Genomic DNA, 23,847 nt, shown 5'->3' with positions numbered 1-23,847 from the left:
TGTTTCACAATTTCTTATTTTATTACACAATTATTGATTTTTAATTAGCTTCTGGTGAGCTTTTACTGATTCTTACTTCATTACTGCTGAGTAATTGGATGGATTAAAGGTTTGGTGTAGTTCTGTAGGGGAGGGAGTACATTACACATTTTTTCCTTGCTCCAATTAGGAAGGTGCACTGCCAACTTTGATGTTTATTTCAGCTTTATCCCAATTTGAAAGTAGATTTATCTTGATTAAAACCTGTCCTAGTTTGCAAGTTTTTCTATTTAAAGTGCACTTTTAAATGTACCGTGATGCAGAGAAGAACTTGTCTTGTATACTGTTATACAGATCAATTCATTACGCAGTACATTGAGCTAGAATAAGGTACAACAATAACCATAAAATCATAGACTATAAGACATTGGGGCAAGATTATACACCATTCACCCCTGTGTGTCTGTTCCTGCATCCCATCATGGCTGATTTATTATCCCTCTCAATCCAATCCTTCCGTTTTCTCTCCGCAACCTTTATCATCCTGACTTTATCAAGAACCTATCAACCTTTGCTTTAAATAAAAATGCTGAAAAAGTATAAAGGATACCGGAAGAGTGCAGTGCATGTAAACAATAAGGTACAAAATCCTAACAAGGTAGATTGTGAGGTCAAGAGTCCTTCATATCGTACCAGAGGACTGTCTGATAGCAGTGGGGTAGAAGTTGTCCTGGAATTTGGTGGTATGTGCTTACAGGTTTTTGTTGGAGATGGGAGGAGAGAATGTCCAACAGATTGTCTGAGAAAAAGATGAAAGAATAACACACCTTCAATTTTAACATTCTTTCTCCAAACCACTTTTCCAATTTTTTTTAAAAAGTTGATCACTTTAACCAAGTTTTTGAAGAACATTCAATGAAGGGCCTGAAATATTGACTGATCATTCCCTTGCCTGGGTACTGCCTGACTCACTGAGTTCCTCCAGTGTTTTGTTTGCGTGCGTGCGTCGGCACTCTGGATTTCTAATCAGATTTCTTCTGTTGTGTTACCTTCCTGTCAGCTTGAACCAGTATGACCATTCTCCTCTGACCTCTCTCATTAATAAGACGTTTACAAGCACAGAACTGCCACGCATTGGATGTCTTTCTTTACTCTAAAAACTCTAGAGACCTGTGGGTGAAAATCCCAGAAGATCAGCATTTTCTGAGATACTGAAACCACCCTGTCAGGCACCAACACTTAGATCACATTTCCTCCCCATTCCGATGCCTTGGTCTGATTATCAGCTGGACCTCTTGAGCATGCCTGCATGTTTTTATGCGTTGAGTTGCTGCTACATGATTGGCTGATCAGGTATTTGCATTAAAGAGCAGGTGCACATGTGTGCCTAATAAAGTGGCTTCTGGGTGTAGATTCCTAGAAGTGTTAGGTTAAATAATTTCCCCATAGAGTCCTCCTCCTTTATTGCTGAGATGGTAATATGATTTCTGCTCTTGCTTCTCCAGAGCATTGACTCATCTTCCTCCTTTCTGGCACAGTTTGGTCCCATCTCGTACAAATCTGTGTTAGATGCCAGTGACCTACTAATTGCTGCTTGGAGCCTTGCAAGTCACAAGTAGCTTACAGACCAGTGCATGCTTCATCAATAAGAATTTGTCTTTGCATTTTAAATTAGTCATCTCCTTGTGCTTTAAGCATCTACACATAAATAAATAAACTTGTTAGAACTCCATTTAAATTAGCAAGGCAAAGAACCAAATCATAATGTGTTAAGCTACATACACAGATGTTCAAACACAATATTGAGGCCAGCATCTTTTATTAATTTAAGAACTTGGCAATTTGCTTGTTTTTCTCAAAATGAATATTTTAACTGTTTTGTCTCATGGAGACATTAGTTTTATTTGTCACATGTACAATGAAACATACAGCGAAATGCGCTGCTTGCGTCAACAACCAACGCAGTCTGAGGATGTACTGGGGAGCAGCCTGCAAGTGTCACTATACTTCAAGGGCTAGAAAAGCATGGCCACAATTTACTAACCCTAAACTGTACATCTTTGGTGTGTAAGATGATGAGAGGCATTGATCATGTGGATAGCCAGAGACTTTTCCTCAGAGCTAAAATGGCTAACGTGAGGGGGCATAGTTTTAAGGTGCTTGGAAGTAGGTACGAGCGGGATGTCAGGGGTAAGTTTTCCACACAGAGTGGTGAGTGCGTGGAATGGGTTGCCAGTGAACGTGGTGGAGGCAGATACAATAGGGTCTTTTAAGAGACTCTTAGATAGGTACATGGAGCTTAGAAAAATAGAGGACTACGCAGTAGGGAAATTCTAGGCAGCTTCTAGAGTAGGTTACATGGTTGGCACAACATTGTGGGCCAAAGGGTCTGTAATGTGCTGCAGATTTCTCTGTTCTATGTTATCTTTGGAATGTGGGAGGAAATTGGAGCATCTGGAGGAAACCCACGTGGTCATGGGGAGAATGTACGAGCTTCCTACAGACAACGGCAAGACTTGAAACCCGATCAGTGATCGCTGGCATTGTAAAACATGCTGACCTCTACACTACTGTACCGATTGATGCAGTTGGTAGTCACTAAATGACACTCACTAACTATTTATGTAGGTTGGTGGGTGTGGGGGGGGGAGATACTTCTCTAACAAAGGAGGTGTAAGGTGCTCCTTCCCTCTGCTATCCTGCAAGTCACCCTTGGGCAATAATTAGCACCTGCTTAGGCCCTCCCCCCGCCCCTGATCAGTGTCACGTGAAGCCACAGGAGCAGGTAGTGGATGGTCGTACGAGCAGCTGGTGCATATCACAAGTCCTGGTTATGTGACCACTGACGCCAGGCAGACAATCACTGAAGAGTATTGATAATGACTGGGGTCACTTGTCTTGTAAAGACACTGCCCAGAAGAAAGCAATGGCAAATCACTTCGATAGAAAACGCTTCCTTCACCAACGTAGCATGGTCAAAGGCCCATGATTGCCCACTTCGTATGACCTGGCACCTAACGATAATGAGCTCATTATAAAACATAACAAGGTTTTTATAATGGAAATCAGAATTAGATCAAGCTGGGTTTCAAGTGCCAATTTACACTTGTCCATTTGTTTTAAATGATGATAAGCCACACTGTTCAGGAGAGCTTTCCTAACCACCAGAAAACTAAGCTTCTTTTGACATGTTTAAACACTGGCTGCAGAGGACTTAAGAATATTTGAAGAAATAGGATTATTTTGGAGTGAAGGAGAATAAGAGGAGGGTTGATAGAGGTGTAGAAGATATTAGAGGCTATAGAGTGGACAGTCAGTGCCTTTCTCCTTGGGCAGGAATGGTTAATACGAGAGGACAAAATTTGAAGGAGATCAGAGGAAAGTATTGTGGGGTGGGGGGGAATGTCAGAGGTAAGTTTTATTACACAGAATGGTGGGCACATGGAGTAATCTGCCCGGGTGTTGGTAGACGCAGATATATTGGGGACATTTAAGATGGGCAGATGGATGAAAGTAAAATGGAGGACTTAGTGATTAAGGATTTCACAGATTTCAAAGATTAGTTTTATTTATCATATGTACATCGAAGCATACAGTGAAATGCAAGGATTGTGCTGGGCTGTCCACAAGCGTCACCATACCATCACCAACACAGTGTGCACACAGCTCACTAGCTCTAACCAGTAAGTCTTTGGAAAGTGGGAGGTAACCCATGTGGTCATGGAGAGAAAGTACAAAATCCTTACAGACAGAGGTGGAAATTGAACCCTGATCTTACAGCTCGTGTTGTAGCAGCATTCTGCTAACCACTACGGTCCTGTGCCACCTTGTGGGAAGAAAGAGTTAGATTGATCTTGGAGTAGGTTAAAAAGTTGGCACAAGATCCTGTGCCAAAGGGCCTGTGCTGTGCTGAGCTATTCTATGTTCTGAAGTGACATTCTTGTCTGCACCCACTTAAAGTGCTCTGTTGCCAATCCCTGCAAAGTAATCTCATGCAATGAACTGGAAGGTGAGATTTCTCTGTTCCACAATTATAACTTCAACAGAGATTTCTCAGGCACTTCTGTAATCACACATTTTTTTGCTCTTTATATCTCTAGTGTGACTGAATGACGGCAGGCTGCAAATGCAGTTTAATTAGTTCTGCATTACATTGTGAGCTGATAGGCCTGTAGTGTTATACAGTATGCTCTATATTTAATGCCACCTTTTTACAAATCTTATACTATTGGATGGTTTTCAGATATATTAGCGCATTTATAATTTAAGTAAGTGTTCCTGCACCCTTAGTTAAGAAGGTAGGATTGGCAGTACTGTGTCCCGTGGATTGATGCCTCTGTCGATTTGATTGTCAGATACAGAGGATTGCGATTTTGGATGGCACAAGTTCCAAGGACATTGCTACAAATACTTCGGCCACCGGCGGAACTGGGAGGACGCGGAGAAGGATTGTCGCCTGCAGGGAGCTCACCTGTCCAGCATCCTGACGCACGAGGAGCAACTCTTTGTGAATCGTACGTACTTTAACAATTCAGAAACACTTCTTCCAATTGATTCATGAATGCACAAAGATCTCCAGAATGTGAATTCAGATTCATAGTATGGGTAATGGACTATTAAGTCAGCTGGTTCTGATTTTCATAATTGGAGAGAGCAATGCTGAAATAAAATATTTGGTAGACTAACTACAGGGGGAGCTAATTAGCTTTTGAGCTCTTATCTTACTGTTTGTGATGTCATAGCTAGTCTTAATCTAATTCCACATACTCAGTTTAAGAAAAGTTTACTATATGTAACAAGTGACCAGGCATCTATTCCACTTTGAGGAACAAAGCTACAAATGTCTACAACTTTTGTGTGTAGAAGTGTTTTCTAGACTGGAAAGGCCGTGCTTGATTTTTAATATATCTGAGAAGGTTCCTGGGAACGAGAGGGTTATCGCATGAGGAGCACTTGATGGCCCTGTGCTTGTACTCTCTGGAGTTTAGATGAATGAGGGGTAGGGATCTCACTGAACCTACTGAATTTTGAATGGCCTGGGTAGTGTGGATGTGGATATTTCCAGTAGTAGGGGAGTCTAAGAGCAAAGCGCACAGCCTCAGAATAGAAGGAAGTCCATTTAGAACAGAGATGAGGAGGAATTCCTTTAGCCAGAGGGCAGTGAATCTGTGGAATTTATTGCACAGGCAAATGTGGAGGTCAAGTTTTTGGGTATATTTAAAATGAGGTTGATAGGTTCTTGATTTGTGAGGGTAGAATAGCTAATTTAAGCATTTCTCATAATCAAACACTTAAAATCATAGAAGACACGTCAGCTCTTACTAAAACAAACCAGGCAATCGTTGTTTCCCATATCTGTCTCAGAGCCCTGACACATGTTTTCCCCTGATACTTTTCCAACATCCCTTTGAATGCGCTGCTCAGCGTTTGTTTCAGCCACTCTTCCAGGCAGTGAGTTACTTTGCATCACAGCTTTTCTCCAAAGCCGATTTATCTTTTCTAGGCATGTCTCGCCCAGCGGATTTTAGGTGTGGAGAAACCAGGCCCTTTCATCCATTGCAGGGTAATTTCCATCCCAAACAGATCAGCTCTCCAGATATAAAAGCTGGCATTCTAATACCATTACTGTTTACTTTCGGCACTTGTCCGTGACATTTTAATGATTCACATACATGGATCCTTGGACTGAGAACCTATCTATTGCCTGTAGCATTTTATTGTTGCAAAGACTGATTATTTTTAACTCCAAAGGGAAGAGTTGCCTATTATGTTTTCTTGCCATTAATACTGCAGAACTTATCAATGCTATCTATAATAACAGCACCTATATTATGATGGATCTTATCAAATGCCTTCTACAATGAAGCAGCCTTCAACATTATTTAGATACCTCTCCAAAAAGTCAAAGTAAAATTAAAATTTATTTTCGAAGTACTTACGTCACCATATGCTACCTTGAGATTCATTCCCTTGCAGGGATTTATAGAAAAATAAAGCAATACAATAGGATTTATGAAAAATTGTTAACAAAACTTGACAGGCAACCAATGTGTAATACAAGTCAAATTCTGCAGTTAAAAAATACTGAGAATGTGAGTTGTAAAGAGTCCTTGAAAATGAGTCTGTAGGTCGTAGAATCAGTTCAGAGTAGTGGTGAGGATATTATCCATGCTGGTTCATCAACCTGATGGTTGAAGGGTAATAACAGTTCCTGAACCTGGCGGTGTGGGATCTAAAGCTCCTGTACTTCCTGCCTAATGGTAGTAATGGGAAGAACATAGAACATAGAATAGTACAGCACAGTACAGGCCCTTCGGCCCACAATGTTGTGCTGACCCTTAAACCCTGCCTCCCATATAACCCCCCCATCTTAAATTCCTCCATATACCTGTCTAGTAGTCTCTTAAATTTCACTAGTGTATCTGCCTCCACCACTGACTCAGGCAGTGCATTCCACACACCAACCACTCTATGAGTAAAAAAACCTTCCTCTAATATCCCCCTTGAACTTCCCACCCCTTACCTTAAAGCCATTTCCTCTTTTATTGAGCAGTGGTGCCCCGGGGAAGAGGCACTGGCTGTCCTCTCTATCTATTCCTCTTAATATCTTGTATACCTCTATCATGTCTCCTCTCAAATTCCTTCTCTCCAAAGAGTAAAGCCCTAGCTCCCTTAATCTCTGATCATAATCCATACTCTCTAAACCAGGCAGCATCCTGGTAAATCTCCTCTGTACCCTTTCCAATGCTTCCACATCCTTCCTATACTGAGGTGACCAGAACTGGACACAGTACTCCAAGTGTGGCCTAACCAGAGTTTTATAGAGCTGCATCATTACCTCGCGACTCTTAAACTCTATCCCTCGACTTATGAAACCTAACACCCCATAAGCTTTCTTAACTACCCTATCTACCTGTGAAGAGAGCATGGCCTGGATGTCGGGGGGTCTTTCATGATGGATGCCGCTTTCTTTTGTAAATGTACTCGATGATGAGAAGGGCTTTGAATGTGATGCCTTGCCAAGCACCCCACACGTCTTACAGGTCCGTGCTGGCTCTTTCCGATCCGCTGAAAAATCTCAAGGTGTTCTGTGACTCCCTTCTTAATTATCAACTCTTAACATTTTTCCAGAAATAAATGCAAGGCTAATTGGTCTATAATTCCCTGGTGACCCTCTATTAACTTCTTTAAATAGTAGGGTGAGACGAATAATTTGCAAGTTTTGGGACAACAGTTCTGGAATCCTTAGATCACAAAGAAGGAAAGTGCTTATAATATACACCAGGTTGAAAGAAAGAGTTGTTAATATTTCATGTCCAAATATGCAAAATAAAAGGATCTAATGCCAATGGATATTCAAAGCATTTTCTTTTTGTTCAAAAGAGGGGAGCCACAGTAGTGTAGCGGTTAGTGCAGCACTACTACAGCTTGAGGCATTTTGGAGTTCAGAGTTCAATTCCAGCGCTCCCCCGTATGTTCTCCCCGGGAACCGTGTGTGCTTTTTCTGGATCCTCCAGTTTCCTCCTACAGTCCAAAGATGTATCAATTAACCGGTTAATTTGTCATTGTAAATTGTTCTGTAAATAGGCTTGGGTTAAGTAGGTGAGCTGCTGGGCAGTGCATCCCAAAGGGCCGGAAGGGCCTGTTCTGTGCTGTATCTCTAAAATAAAAAAAAGAAACAATTTGGTTTTAATCCTTTCAAGATGAAATAATTTTATAGCAGTAATGAGAACAAATGTAGCTGAGTTCTGGGTTATGTATTTGAATCAACTTTAGTGTACAGGTACACAGGATTTGATAATTAACTTACTGTGAGCTTTAATAAATTTATTTTGATTGAAAATCTTAATGGAGTTCTATTGTCAAAGTAGATGTTTACCAAAGAGAGGAATGTCCTATAGTAGTCAAAGAGCAATACAGCATAGATGTAGCACGATACAGCCCAACCAGTCCATGGTGCCAACCCAGCCGGCCTCAATTTCCTGTGTTCAGCTTGTATCCCACCCCTTCATGTACCCATCCAAGTACTTCTTAAATGATGCTTTTGTACCCACTTCAACCACTTCCTCTGGCAGTTCACTCCATATGCTCACCACATCTGTGTGAGAAAGTTGCCCCTCAGGCACCGTTTAAATCTTTCCTCTCTCACCCTAAATCTATGCCCCTTAGGTCTCCTCTGTTGTAGGGAAGACTACTACCATCCATCTTATTCTATGCCTCTCAAACCTTTAAATATTCCTAAAGGATAACCCTTCATTTTCCTACAGTCCAAAGAATAGAGAGTTGACCTAGCCAATCTCTACCTCCATCTTGCCAAAGCAAACAGTGTTGCCATTGAAATGGAGGTGGTTGAGATGAATGTGAATGACTCCTGTAGATATAATGTAAGTGTTACTGCTGCCTTCTTTACTGGGATCTGGTCATAATGAGTACAGATTCTCAAATACTCATATCACCAGATCCTACTAAAGAAGGTAGCAGTGACACTTATGTTATAGAGTGGGTGTTGGCAGGAAACCAGTACAGAACCCTTACTGTTGTTAAGAGGAATGGTTATTCCGAGGACAAGGCTTTGTAGGGTTAGGGGCTGTACACCACAGATGGCTAACAGTAGCAGCCAAGAGGTAGATGGAAACAACCTTAAAACTAGAGTTACCTGGTATAGATTAAGACCATAAGATATAGGAGTAGAATCAGGGCATTGTTCACCTTTGAGAGGATTTTATTTTATTCTTACATTCTTGTTTAAGTAATTGAACAGCTGCAGGTTCACCTTTTATCTTGATGGTGGTGTTATCTGTGCCACTGTTTCCTTCATAGTGTGATCTGAAATTAGGCAGGCTGGACATCGCAGAACTTTGCCCCTCATGCGGAGCTCTCCCTTGTCTGTCAGCTCCACACTGAGCTGACGAAACTCAAAGCCTCTGGGCTGAACTCATCCAAATGGTCAACAGCTCTGTGACACAGATCACCAGATGATCTGAATTCATTTTGTGTGGTGCAATTATCCAGGCCTTATCTTTGAGACACTACTTCTGCTTGCCATTGCACATGTGAGAAAGGGTTCAAATTTCATTGAAACTTACAATAGATTCTTAGTTATTTCACTAATAATATTCCTAAAGTTTTTAACCCTAGTTCCAGCATTATGGTCTACAGAGTGAAGGAGGATAAGAGCTGATTTGATAGAGGTATTCTAGATGATAAGAGGCATCAATAGAGTGCACAGCTGGAGACTTTTTCCCAGGGTGGAAAACATCACTACACAAGGACATATAAAGTATAGGAGGGATGTCAGATGTAGGTTGTTATTTACACAGAGAGTGCTGGGTGCCTGGAATGCACTGCTGGGAGTGATGCTAGAGGCAGATACATTAGGGACATTTAGGAGACTCTTAGAAAGGCATGGATGAAAGGGAAATTGAGGGTTATGTGGGAGGGAAGGGTTAGATTGATCTTGCAGTAGGTCAGAAGGTCAGCACAACAGTGTGGGCCGAAGAGCCTGTGCTGTGTTGTACTGTTCTATAGTCTATAGCCTCTAGTATGTGTATGGCCTTGAAAGCTGAAATGTGATATTTAATGTTTAATCCTTGTGTCGGCGAAATAATGTGCATGTGTTTTCTTAAGTCTGTTTTTAAACAGACCCCAAATATGTTGATTAGAAAGTTTGTATCCCTTGGGAACATTTACATAGAGAGAGGGATCTTGAAGAACTAATCCATATCTCTCCTGAGAGTGGCCTCACAAGTGGCTGGAGTAGTAAAGAAGACGAACTGCATGTTTACCTTCATTGCTTGGGTCAATAATATAAAACTTCAGTAAGGCCACATTAATGCAGGAGCATTATTAGGCCATTCAGCCCATTGAGCCTGCTCCTCCATTCCATCATGGCTGATTTATTTTCCCTCTCAACCTCATTCTCCTGTCTTCTCCCAGTAACCTTTGATGCACTGATTAATCAAGAACCTATCAATTTTTTCCTTAAAGATACCGAATTATTTGGCCTGCACCACTGTCTGTGGCAATGAATTCCACAGACTCACCATCTCTGGCTAAAGAAATTTTCCCTCATCTCTGTTCTAAATGGATGTCCCTCTATTTCCCTCTGGCCCTAGACTCCCCACTATAGGAAATATCCTCTGAATCCACTCTATCTAGGCTTTTCAATGTTCAATAGGTTTCAGTGAGATCCTCCCCTCATTCTTCAAAATTCCAGTGAGTACAGGCCCATAACCCTTTCATTCCTGGGATCATTTGCATGAACCTCTCTAATGCCCGTTCATCTCTTCTTAGTTAAGGGGTCCAAAACTGCTCACAATACTCCATGTGTGGTCTAGCCAATGTTCTATAAAGTGTGTGTAAGAGTCAGTTTAATAACAACATCTGAATAACTTTGAGTAAGCCCCACATTACTCGAACATGTGAAATTTAAATTAGCATAAGTGTGATACATAAACACAAGAGATTCTGCAAATGCTGGAAATCGAAACCTTGATGAAAGGTCTCTGCCCAAAAAGGCAACTGTTTATTCCTCTTCATTGATGCTGCCTAACCTGCTGAGTTCCTCCAACATTTTGTGTGTTACAGCTGTGATGCTCAGGAAGTAGTTTTTACCTTGAGAGGAGGAGAATAAATGATGGTTGTAGAAAAGCAGAAATTCCAGAACCACTGGCCATTAGAATCCAATTATTCAGTGTTCCATACAAGATTGGCAAGACAGGAAATGTATCTTTGTAAACAAGTTGATTTTACTGGATGAATCATTATTATGTACAGAATTGGAATTAAATACTTTCTTCTTTGTTTTGTCTGCCCCATAGGTATTGGCCAGGACTACCAGTGGATTGGCCTAAATGACAAAATGTTTGAACGTGATTTTCGCTGGACTGATGGAAGTCCTCTGGTTAGTCTTTGACGCTTTGTTTATCTTTTGTGCGTGTCAAGTGGAACGTTCCCGAGTGACTCATAGAAAGGCAGTGTGCACTAACTGCCGGATTGTGTTTTAGATTTGTCACTGTAAAGTATAATTACAATGAAAGCTGTATTGCTGAGCTTTATCGTTGCACTAGATGTGTTAGGGGAGCTAATAAAAAAGCACATATGCTCGGTGGGCACCTTATTAGGTATCTCCTGGACTGAGTAGAGGATCTATGTGAACTGAGTGTGTTCATGGTCTTCTGCTGCTGCAGCCCATCCACTTCAAGGATGACGTGTTGTGCATTCAGAGATGTTCTTTCTGCACACTACTGTTTATAATGCATAGTTATTTGAGTTACCATTGCCTTCTTATCAGCTTGAACCAGTCTCCCTATTCTCTGACCTCAAGGCATTTTCACCCACAAAACTGCCACTCACTGCATGATCTTTTTTCTGTTTTTCACACCATTCTCTGTAAACTCTAGAGACACAAAAATCCCGGATGATAAGCAGTTTCAGAGACAGACATTCCACCCTGTCGGTCACCAACAAACAGCCCCATTCTTTTTAATCCCATTCTGATGTTTGGTCTGAAAAACAACTGAATCTCTTGACCATGTCTGCATGCTTTTATGCACTGAGTTGCTGCCACATGATTGACCGATTAGATATTTTAATTAACAAGCAGGTGTACCTAATAAAAAGAGGCCTCTGAGAGTAATATTTCTAATAAGTACAAAAAATCGATTGTATAGTAATATAAAAGTGTGGGTACTAGACTACTGTAACCAAGTTACAATTTCTGCTTTAGATTCTACCTTGTACGATTAGAAATCAAGGCTATCCAAAAGCAGATATTTTAAGGTCGTTAAGAAATCCATTCAGGCATAAGATGTACTGGTACATCTCCCAACGGAAGTAGACTGCACTTGGTGTGCAGAACAGAATCTAATGCAGGGACCAACACAGGACTTTGGTCACCTCCTTGTAAACATTGGAATTGGACTTAGTTTATTATAGTCACATGTCCCAAGATACAGTGACAATCTTGTCTTGCATATTATTCATATAGATGAGATCATAACATAATGCACTGAGGTAGAACAAGGTGAAACAGTAACAATAAAGCATAACAATTACAGAGAGAGTGCACTGCGGGTAAACAACAAAGTGCAAGATCACAACGAGGTAGAGTGTGAGATCAAGAGTCCATCTTATCATACTAGGGAACCATTTAGTAGTCTTACAAGAGTGGGATAAAAATTGTCCTTGAGCTAGGTGGCACGAGCCTTTTGTGATGGGAGGGTAGAAGAGAGAATGTCTGGAGTGGGTGTGGTCTTTGACTATGCTGGCTACTTCACAAAGGTTGCAAGAAATGTAGACATTTGCAGTGAAAGCAGATGTCAAAAGCAGGCTGGTAACACAATCGCTTCCTGGAAAGTGATTATATACGTATTATGTATGCATGCACAAAATCTGTATAACTACTTTTCAACTACAGTGTAAAGCCCATCTATTCAGCGTGAGGTCATTTCTACCTCAGGCTCCACAGGCACTTGATGAACGTAGAAACTTAGAAAGCCTACAACACAATACAGGCCCTTTGGCCCACAAAGAATATGTCCTTACCGTAGAAATTACCTGGGGTTACCCATAGCCCTCTATTTTTCTGAGCTCCATGTACCTGTCCAGGAGTCTCTTAAAAGACCCTGTCGTTTCCGCCTCCACCACCGTTGCCGGCAGCCCATTCCACGCACTCACCACTCTCTGTGTGAAAAACTTACGCCTGACATCTCCACTGTACCTACTCTCCAGCACCTTAAAACTGTGCCCTCTTGTGCTAGCCATTTCAGCCCTGGGGAAAAAGCCTCTGACTATCCACATGATAAATGCCATCTCAACTGAAGGAAGAAAGGGCTATGGAGCTTCTGCCATGGAGACAAGGATAATTACCACTGACAATAACTGGTTTAAACATCACTTTCTAATTAAGTTGGAAAACTTTTGTTGGATCTCCATTTTATATATGTTCCTAATTGCAAAGCTGCATTGTAGGAAAATGTATAAATCATTCTCATCTCCATAGCTGTTTGTTCCATGATTTGTTTAAGAAGCCGAAAGTGTGGCCTCACATTCCTGTGCCAACATAGCATGTCCACCCAGCTCAGCAGAAAACAGCACAGAAATTTCCAAGTAAAAGGATGTAGTTTTATTGACTAATGCAGAGACACAGGAAATGCCACAGTTGACAAATGTTGCTAAAAAAAAAAGGGCTTCTTATTGTCAGGTAAAACATGAAATGATTCCAATTATTAAAAAGTTGGCAGACAAATCTAGAACACATATTTCCATGCAGGTTCTTTGTAGCACTTTCATACAATAGACTGGCTTTATGTCTGTCATGCTGTTTGAATTATTAGCATTGTTTGACTATATAAGGTATTTCATTATAAAATGCTACTTCCCTTATAAATCTATTCCTGAGTACATCCCAAGAAGTGTATTGTGCTTGGAGCCAAGTACTGTTGGTGATCTGGCGGAGGTATTTTTAGGCCCTCTGCAGTAAGCCATTACCATGATCTGTCGCTGAGGTATACAGTGGGCTCCTGAGGCAGCTGTGATATAATTGAGCTTTTGTACAGAGCTGAGGCACTCACACATGTGGTAAACTACTTGAAGTCACCAATTTTTGTAAGTGTAAATTGAGACGCTGAACCCTGTAGACATTGCACAGAACTGGCACTTTTGACGTCTTTACCTCACTGAGGCTAAACCCACTGGGAGAAATTCTCAGTTGGTTTATTTAGAGGCAGAATAAAATCTCTAGATGGTATATTTGCTGTTGATGCAGCATAATAGGTCTAGTGTGGTTGGCCGGTCTCAACTTTGTGTAATGATGACTGTATGGAAAACGCATAGACACCTTCTAATATACCTTTCATTACTTTGTCACGATGGGAAGGAATACAAATGCATTTTACATTGCTTAGTAAAACCGTTGATAGATCTGTCTTTTTCTCTTCAATAAACCTTAAATCATTTGATCCTGTAGCCGTTGCTGTACTAGAGACATTTTATAAGCTCACAAGATGAATTGAGCTCCCTCCTTTCACTTGAAAATCTAAAATTGATCCAGCTTTCTTAACTGTTTACAGTCAAAAGGCAGTGTGGTGGTTTGCGTTTGAGGCGTTTGAGTTCGGATTTCCATTCCCCCATCCTCTGCAAAGGGTTTGTATGCCCTCCCCGTGAACGTACGGCTTTCCTCCGGGTGCTCCGGTTTCCTCCCACAGTCCAAAGACATGCTGGTTAGTAGGTTAATGATTTGCAGGCTGGAGCAAGCTTGTTGGGGTAGAAGGGCTTGTACCACGTTCTACATAATAAATAATAAAAGTCTATACATTTGTAAACTAATTACAATAGCAACAATTCACTTCACTTCTCCATTAAGTCCTTTTTGGATAATAACTTGAAAGCGTAGTGGTTAGCATAATGCTTTAAAGTACCAGTGGCCCGTGTTCATCTCCTGCCTTCTCCCATCGACCTGCACCTGGACCATACCACTCCTATTCATGTACTTACCAAACTTCACTTCAATGCTGGAATCAAACCCACATCCACTCACCACCCTCTGGGTGAGGGAGATCCCCCTTAAACATTTCACCTTTCATCTTTAACCCATGACCTCTAGTTCTAGCCTCACCAAACCAAAGGAGATGATTTAATTCTATCACAACCACCCAGGTCAGATCTCAAGAGTTCTAATGTAAGTTCTTAAGTATGTATGGCATTTGTTAGTCTTGTGTGACCATGGATCTGTGCCTGGAAAGTCCTCTCCAGGACGCAGGCCTGGGCAAGGTTGTATGGAAGACCGGCTGTTGCCCATGTAGCGAGTCTCTCCTCTCCACGGCACCGATGCTGTCCAAGGGAAGGGCAAGGGCCGACACAGCTCGGCACCAGTGTCGTCGCAGGAGTTGCCAGAGCGAGGTTGAAGGCAACGTCGGACTGACTTAGGGACTCCAGCTCTGGATTTGTCCTCAGGGTTTACTCCCGAAGCCTTTCCCATGAGTGGGTATGGCCGCAAGGCAGCGGAGGTTTGAAATCAGAGTTTTCCCTCTCTTAGATGGACTGCCTTCCCAGGCTGACGAGCTCCATCTACCCGAATCCATAAGTAAAGCCCTGTTATAAAACTCTTATTATAATTCTGTTGTTCACCTTTGAACTTACTGAATTACGTAGGTTCCAATTTAAACATTTTTACAAATATTACTTGTGGAAAGAAACATTGCAGGCAAGCTTAGCACTGATGGCCCTCCCCCAGTTATCCTTGAGGAGGTGGTGGTGTTGAGGTGGCTTCCTGAACAACTGCAGTGGTCTGGAACAGGCAGCCTCACACTGCTGTTGAATAAGGATTACCAGTGGTACTGAAGGAACAAGTGTGCATTTCCAGTGCAGGTGGTGTGTGAATTGGGGAAGAACCTGCCTGCGGTCATCATCTCATGGAAGTGGTGCATTAGTCCTTGCCAGTGGGTGTGGCGAGCAAGTCTGGAGCTGTGAGTAACTTGGAGATAACCCAGGAAATTCTCGACCAGTGAGTCTGACTTCAGTGGTGGGCAAATTGTTGGAGAAGATCCTGAGAGGCTGGATTTATGAGCATTTGGAGAGACATAATATGATTAGGGGTTGTCAGCATGGCTTTGTGAAGGGCAGGTTGTGCCTAACGAGCCTGATTGAATTCTTTGAGGAAGTAACAAAACACATTGATGAAGGTAGAGCAGTGGATATAGTGTATATGGATTTCAGTAAGGCATTTGATAAGGTTCCCCATGCGAGGCTTATTCAGAAACTAAGGAGGCATGGGATCCAAGGAGACCTTGCTTTGTGGATCCAGAATTGACTTGTCCACAGAAGGCAAAGGGTGGTTGTAGATGGCTTGTATTCTGCATGGAGGTTGGTAACCAGTGGTGTATTGCAGGAATCTGTTTTGGGACCCCTCCTCTTTGTGATTTGTATAAAGGACCTGGAATATAATATTAATGGTAAGACTCTTGGCAGTGTGGAGGATCTGAGGGATCTTGGGGTCCGTGTTGATAGGACACTCAAAGCTGCTGCGCAGGTTGACAGTGTTAAGAAGCTGTATGGTGTGTAGCTTTCATCAACTATGGGATTGAGTTCAAGCACTGTGAGGTGATGCTACAGCTATATAAGACCGTGATCAGATCCTACTTGCAGTAGTATGTTCAGTTCTGGCCACCTCACTCCAGGAAGGATGTGTATACTACAGAGAGAGTGCAGAGGAGATTTACAAGGATGTTGCCTGGATTGGAGGGTGTACCTTATGAGAATAGGTTGAGTGAACTTGGCCTTTACTCTTTGGAGCAACGGAGGATGAGAGGTGACCTGATAGAGTTGTATAAGATGATGAGAGGCATTGATCGTGTGGATAGCCAGAGGCTTTTTACTAGAACTGAAATGGCTAACAGGACGGGGCATATATTTAAGGTATTTGGAAATAGGTACGGAGGGGATGTCAGGGGTAAGTTTTTCCACACAGAGTGATGGGTGCGTGGAATGCACTGCCGGTGGCGGTGGTGGAAGTGGATACAATAGGGTCTTTTAAGGCTTTCTTAGATAAGTACATGGAGCTTAGAAAAATAGAGGGCTATGCGCTAGGGATATTCTAGGCAGTTTCTAGAGTAGGTTAAATAATCAGCACACTTTGTGAGCTCTATGTGCTCTAGACTTCTATATTCTATGTGAGCTGAGTTTCTCGTTGATGCTACACACTGCAGCCATTGTTTGCTGGCAATCGAGGTATATCTGGCTCTGTAACTATGTTAGGAATGCATTTTCACTGTGGTTTTCAAATCCTTTTTTGGTTTCATCTCCAGTATCTCTGTAACCTGGTTGGAGCTGGTGGGGTGGGGGGGGGGGGGTGCAGTGAGGTTGGATGGCAGTGTGTCTGAGTGGGTGGGAGGGAGGAACAGGGCTTGTATTGCTGTTGTTGTTTTGTTGCTTGTTGTCTCCTGTTTTGTTGTGTTCTGTTGAACATTGTGTGCACGCTATGTTGGCGCTGGAATGTGTGGTGACACTCGCGGGCTGCCCCCAGCTCGTCCTTAGGTTGTGTTGGTTGTTAACATAAATAGAAACATAGAAAACCTACAGCATAATACAGGCCCTTCAGCCCACAAAATTGTGCTGAACATGTCCCTACCTTAGAAATTACTAGGCTTACCTATAGCTCTCTATTTTACTAAGCTCCATTTACCTATCTAAAAATCTCTTAAAAGACCCTCTCGTATCTGCCTCCACCACCGTTGCCGGCAGCCCATTCCACGCACTCACCACTGAGTAAAAAGACTTACCCCTGCCATCTCCACTCTACCTACTCCTCAGCACCTTAAACCTGTGTCCTCTTGTGGCAACCATTTCAGCCCTGGGAAAAAGCCTCTGACTATCCACAGTATCAATGCCTCTCACCATCTTATACGCCTCTATCAGGTCACCTCTAATCTGAGTTCACTCAACCTATTCTCATAAGGCATGCTCCCCAATCCAGGCAACATCCTTGTAAATCTCCTCTGTACCCTTTCTATGGCTTCCACATCCTTCCTGTAGTGAGGCGACCAGAACTGAGCACAGTACTCCAAGTGGGGTCTGACCAGGGTCCCATATAGCTGCAACATTACCTCTCAGCTCCTAATTTCAATTCCACAATTAATGAAGCCTAATACACCATATGCCTTCTTAACCACAGAGTCAACCTGCGCAGCTGCATGGAGTGTCCTATGGACTCAGACCCCAAGATCCCTACAATCACCAAGGTGCTTTTCCATTGTGAATACTGAAGTAAAGCATTCATTAAGTACCTTTGCTATTTCCTCCAGTTCCATACACAATTTCCCACTGGCACACTTGATAGGTCCTATTCTTTCACATCTTATTCTCTTGCTCGTCACATACTTGGAGAATGCCTTGGGGTTTTCCTTAATCCTGCCCACCAAGGCCTTCTCATAGCCCCTTCTGGCTCTCCTAATTTCCTTCTTATGCTCCTTCCTATTAGCCTTGTAATCTTCTAGATCTCTAACATTACCTAGCTCTCTGAACCTTTTGTAAGCTTTTCTTTTCTGCTTGACTAATTACAGCCTTTGTACACCAGCTGTTCCTGTACCCTACCATAACTTCTCTGTCTCATTGGAACATACCCATACAGAACTCCACACAAATATCCCCTGAATGTTTGCCACATTTCTTCTGTACTTTTCCCTGAGAACGTCTGTTTCCAATTTAAGCCTCCAATTTCCTGCCTGATAGCCTCATAATTCCCCTTACTCCAATTAAACACTTTTCTAACTTGTCTGTTCCTATCTCTCCCCAATGCTATTGTAAAGGAGATAGAATTATAAAAGCATTAAATTATGTACTTCAGTGTATATTTCCATGTACATATGATAAATAAATGAAATAGCATCAAATGAAACCTTGTCTAACCTTAACAATAAATAAAAGAGATTCTGCAGATGCTGGAAATCCAGAGCAACACATACACAATTGTGACAGAACTCAGATGTCAGGCAACATCTGCAGAGGGGAATAAACAGTAAATTCCTGAAGAAGGGTCTCTGCCCAAAATGTCGACTGTTTATTCCTTTCCATAGATGCTGCCTGACCTTTTGAGTTCCTCCAGCACTTTGTATGTGTAATTCATCTAGTACCACAACGTTCTGATATTTCTCTACTATAGATGTTTTCCTTCTTTTGTGCTTTCCCAATTTAAGCCTTCCCCAAATTGTTAACATGACAATATTCCTCAAGAATATGAATATTTGGAGATATTCTCCTAAATTTCTTTTTAACAAGTTCTATAAAGCCACTTATATAACCATATAATAATTACAGCATGGAAACAGGCCATCTTGGCCCTTCTAGTCCGTGCCGAACGCTTACTCTCACCTAGTCCCACTGACCTGAACTCAGCCCATAACCCTCCATTCCTTTCCTGTCCATATACCTATCTAATTTTTTTTTAAATGACAATATCGAACCTGCTTGTACCACTTCTACTGGAAGCTCGTTCCACACAGCTACCACTCTGAGTAAAGAAGTTCCCCCTCGTGTTACCCCTAAACTTTTGCCCCCTTAACTCTCAACTCATGTCCTCTTGTTTGAATCTCCCCTACTCTCAATGGAAAAAGCCTATCCACGTCAACCCTATCTATCCCCCTCATAATTTTAAATACCTCTATCAAGTCCCCCCTCAACCTCCTACGCTCCAAAGAATAAAGACCTAACTTGTTCAACCTTTCACTGTAACTTGGGTGCTGAAACCCAGGTAACATTCTAACATTAACATTCTAACACTTTGGCTCACCTTTTTGCCATCTGCCAAAACACACGTCTCAGTTAGTGTTTTCGATAATGCTCCTGTTTGTCGTCTAAAAATACCACACTAGATGTAAAGGCACCCCGTAAATTCAGATCTTTATTTCTACAGTCATTTCAAGGGTCCTTTCCCTACACTGCTTTGTTAGTGAGTTGGGATTCTGCATCTAATGAGCACTGTGAATGATATACAATCCCTTTGCTTTCACATGGTTTATTTCACCACTGCCTAGCTTAGAAAAAACAACTCAATGCCACATCAGTACTGTTGTTTTTAGTTGGGCCAGAAGATAGTTAATATTACTTATGAAAGCCAGTGTTATTCAGACTTGGGCTGCAATAACCTGGTGCGTTTTGCTTTCCACATGGCTGCAACCATGATACAATGGTTGTATGAACGCAAACTCAGCAGTAGTATCTGCAGGTACGGAGAATTATAAAGTAACATTTTTTTAAAGTGACGTCTCAGACAACTGAATGTGGGTGCTAATATGAAATAAACGTGCTGTAAGATGTTACTAATAAGTTAAATCAAATATGGTTTAAAAAAAAATAGCCCTGGCCATATGTAACCCCGGTTAATTAAACCCAAAGATGTAATGTTAGAAGGCTCCACCTGTGGAGGGATGAAAACGAGGTTTACTGAATTAAAAAAAAAGAGAACTTGGGGAAAAAAAGCTATGTGAGAATGAGCCATAGCTGATGTAGGTGCAGACAAGCAAGAAAAATGCAGCTAACTATTAAAAACTGAAGATATATACTGTTAAAAGTGGAATTAGTAGTTAGTATTTCTATCTTACTGAATTGAAACCTCAGGGTGAAAGCCCTGGAGGAGAGACGACATCAATAAAAAGTTTATTGTAGCTACGGCTGTAACAAGCAGCAGCTATACCGAGATGGTATCAGCAGAGACGAGTGTCCGAGATCACTACCCTGTAACCAGGAATTAGTTCCATTAAATCGTACCAAGGGATTTCATCAGGTTTTTTGTTGTGTGAGTTTTGTGAATCAACTTTCTGTGGATGACCAACTACTTCATCCAATGAACCAAGAAACAAGATGGCGGCCACCCAAGATTGAAGAACTTGCGCGGGTACGAAATGTTTAATGACATAGAGCATTCAATATGGTTGGATGTATAAGTTTATTTCTCATTCAAAGGATTTGAATTTGATTTTCTACAAGAACTGATTACTTTTGCAAAGACTTCGATAAGCTGCTGAATGAGATTTGCTTTGCGTGAATGAGTTAAACTGTATATATATATATTTTTGGGGTTTGAATTTGAATGCGTGGACCTCCTGACTTGAACTGAAACTGAAGTTAACCATAATACTTGAGAATAGGTATTCAATTAGTTTTCTAATTGTTAGTTTGTAAACCTTTAAATAGGGAATAATACTACATCTAATTAATTAGAGAAATTGGAGTGATAAAGGTTATTCTAATGAATCTCACTGATTCTAACTGAAAAGGAATTTGGTTTTTGTTTGCTATCTGAGGTTTGGAATCTGAACAGAATGTTAGAACTTAGAATTGTTCTTACACATGTAAATATTTTGTATATATTTCTATTTACTAACTTACTTCCAGAACACTTCTTACACAGTGTTTTCTATTCACTGTGTCCTTTTGATATTTAGAGCTTCTGATGGCCCACTAGCACTTAGTGTAGTACTGTGTAATTTGAGTTTCTCCTAATGAGTGCTGCGACCAGTCACACGAGATAAGACAAGCGCTACACAGGTGTTACACATAGATCAAACTAAACTCAGAGGAATTTTCTATTCTTGACTTCAATTGCAGTTATACTTACATTTGCAAACTTCCTCCTTTGACTTTTGAGTTTTGGTGAGTCATGCACTCTATGTCATGCACTAAGTGGCCATTTTATTAGGTACCTAATGAAGTGGTCACTGAATGTATGTTTATGGACTTCTGTTGTCCTCGTGCCGACTCTCTTCACCATCTCCTTCAGTATGATGCTTGAAAGAGCCACAGAAGACCTCGGTGATGAGGACGGTGTCTATATCCGACACCGCACCGATGGCAGCCTGTTCAACCTGAGGCGACTACAGTCCCACACCAAGACATTGGATCAACTCATCCAAAAGGTACTCTTCACCGATGATGCTGCCCTTGTTGCCCACACAGAGACAGCCCTGCAGCATATAACTTCATGCTTTGCAGAGGCTGCCAAGCTCTTCAGACTGGAAGAAGACAGAAGTTCTCCAACAGCCCGCACCTCAGGAAGATTACCACCCTCCCCGTATCACCATCAGCAAGGCAGAGCTGAAGACAGTCCACCATTTCAGCTACCTGGGATGCACCATCTGGTCAGATGCCAAGATCGACAAGGAGAATGCTGTACAAAAGAGTCTGGAACAACAAGCATCTGAAGAAAGGCACAAAGATCAGTATGTACAGAGCTGTTGTACTGACCACCCTCCTGTATGGCTCTGAGTTGTGAGTCACCTACCGTCACCACCTACGACTCCTTGAGTGATTTCACCAGCACTGCCTCCGCACCATCCTCAACATCCACTGGAGTGACTTCGTCACCGACATTGAAGTCCTCGAACAGGCGGAGGTCACCATCGTCGAGGCCATGCTGTTGAAGATGCAGATGCGCTGGGCAGGGCACATCTCCAGGATGGAGGATCATCGCCTGCCCAAGATTGTGCTGTATGGGGAACTCTCCACTGGCCACCGTGACGGGGGGCACCGAAGAAGAGGTACAAGGACTCTCTGAAAAAATCCCTTGGCGCCTGTCACATTGACCATCACCAGTCTACTCTAGCCTCCGATCGCGAGGTCTGGCGACACACCATTCACCAGTCTGTCCCCTCCTTTGAGAACACCCGCAGGGCTGGCCTTGAGGACCAAAGGAGAAGGAGGAAGAACCGTGACACAGCAGCACCAAACCCAGAACAGATTTTTCCTTGCAGCCACTGCGGCCGGGTCTGCCTGTCCCGTATTGGCCTCATCAGCCACCAGCGAGCCTGCAGCAGACGTGGGCAGCCCCCTTCCTCAACCTTCGTTTGTGAAGCCAAGCCGTGATTGCTGTAGTCCATCCACTTTAAGGTTAGATGTCTTGTGTGTTCAGAGATGCTCTTCTGCATGCTACTGTTCTAACATGTGGTTATTTGAGTTACTGTCACCTTCAATTTGAACCAGTCTGGACATTCTCCTCTGACCTCCCTCATTAACAAGGCGTTTTCACCCACAGAACTGTCTCTCACTGGATGTTTTCTGTTTCTTACACCATTCTCTGTAATCTCCAGAGACTGTTCTGCATGAAAATCCTAGGAGATCAGCAGCTTCTGAGATACTCAAATCACCCCATCTGGCACCAACAACCATCCCACAGTCAAAGTCACTTAGATCACATTTCTTCCCCATGCTTTTATACATTGAGTTGCTGCCACATGATTGGCTGATTAGATGTTTGTGTTAATTTTACAGATATATATGTGCACTTAAAGAAGTGGCCACTGAGTGCAGGCTTAAACAATGAGGGCTAGCAAGATATTAAACAAGAGAAAATATAGTAGCTTAATGTACCTATGATGTTCTGATTCCTAATAACATCCAGAAGCAGGTGACTTTTCTAGCAGTTCATCAGCTGCCTGTTGACAGGGAACCCAGAAAAACACACAGATTCTACATCGATGCATTTGGTCTAGAAGGTTCCATTTCATTCTCACAGTTTGACGTAGACTTTCATACCCACTTGTTCTAAGAACTCTACCAGTCATGGCAAAGCAAGAGAAGAGAGTAACCACTTGAAGTCTAGTCCAACCTTGAAAGCAACTAGCTATTAATTTTAGGCATGTTTCAACTACTCTTTAGAGCAAAAGAGGATGAGAGGTGACTTGATAGAGTTATACAATGTTCCATGATCTGTATTCTACTGTATTTCCCTTTGTTTCTGATGACATCAACATTGACGTACACAACATGAGACGTTAAATGTAATTTTCCTTCAGCTCCTTCACACTTTCTCCTAACTCAAGGAGTAGACATGGTCCCCAGCTGTGCCTGCCTTTTCATTGGCTATGTAGAACAGTCCATGTTCCAAGCCTTCCCCAGCAATGCTCTCTAACTCTTCCTCTATATACACTGATGACTGCATTGCTGCTGCTTCATTAACCCATGCTGAGCTCGTCAACTTTGCCTCCAATTTCCACCCCGCCCTTAAATTCACTTGGCCAATCTCTGACATCTCAGTCCCCTTTCTTGATCTCTCTGTCTCCATCTCTGGATGGAAACAGGCAACCTAGTACAGCCCTGAAGAAGGGTCTTGGCCTGAAATGTTTATTCATTTCCACAAATGCTGCCCAGCTCAGGGATAACAACCCTGACTGGTCAAAAAAATTGTTACGGAAACAACAATGAAGAATTCTTCCATATCTGTCTGTGGTTGTATGGACAGACAGAGAGGGAGGACTTCCATTGCTGTCCTAAATGCCAGTGCCATAACGGGCAATAGATGCTGCTGAGTTCCTCCAACATTTTGTATGTGCTGCTTTGGACTTCCAGCATCTGCAGAAGTTTGTGTGTTTAAAATGT

At 42.1% G+C, this 23,847-nt stretch overlaps 1 protein-coding gene across 3 annotated transcripts in view; it reads left to right on the top strand.

The window, feature by feature from the left end:
* Nucleotides 1-23,847, top strand: part of LOC140739090 (uncharacterized) — a 209,094-nt gene that overhangs the window by 164,605 nt on the left and 20,642 nt on the right. For all 3 annotated transcript variants that reach the window (XM_073067055.1, XM_073067038.1, XM_073067047.1), the window contains exons 12-13: nt 4,335-4,493; nt 10,800-10,882. In XM_073067055.1, coding sequence (XP_072923156.1) covers nt 4,335-4,493; nt 10,800-10,882 — 242 coding nt within the window. The remainder of the gene's footprint in view (nt 1-4,334; nt 4,494-10,799; nt 10,883-23,847) is intronic.

Source organism: Hemitrygon akajei, chromosome 2 (assembly GCF_048418815.1).
Source record: "Hemitrygon akajei chromosome 2, sHemAka1.3, whole genome shotgun sequence".
Classification (NCBI taxonomy): domain Eukaryota; kingdom Metazoa; phylum Chordata; class Chondrichthyes; order Myliobatiformes; family Dasyatidae; genus Hemitrygon; species Hemitrygon akajei.
The sequence above is the reverse complement of the archived record's forward strand: the minus strand, read 5'-3'. Positions and strand labels throughout refer to the sequence as shown.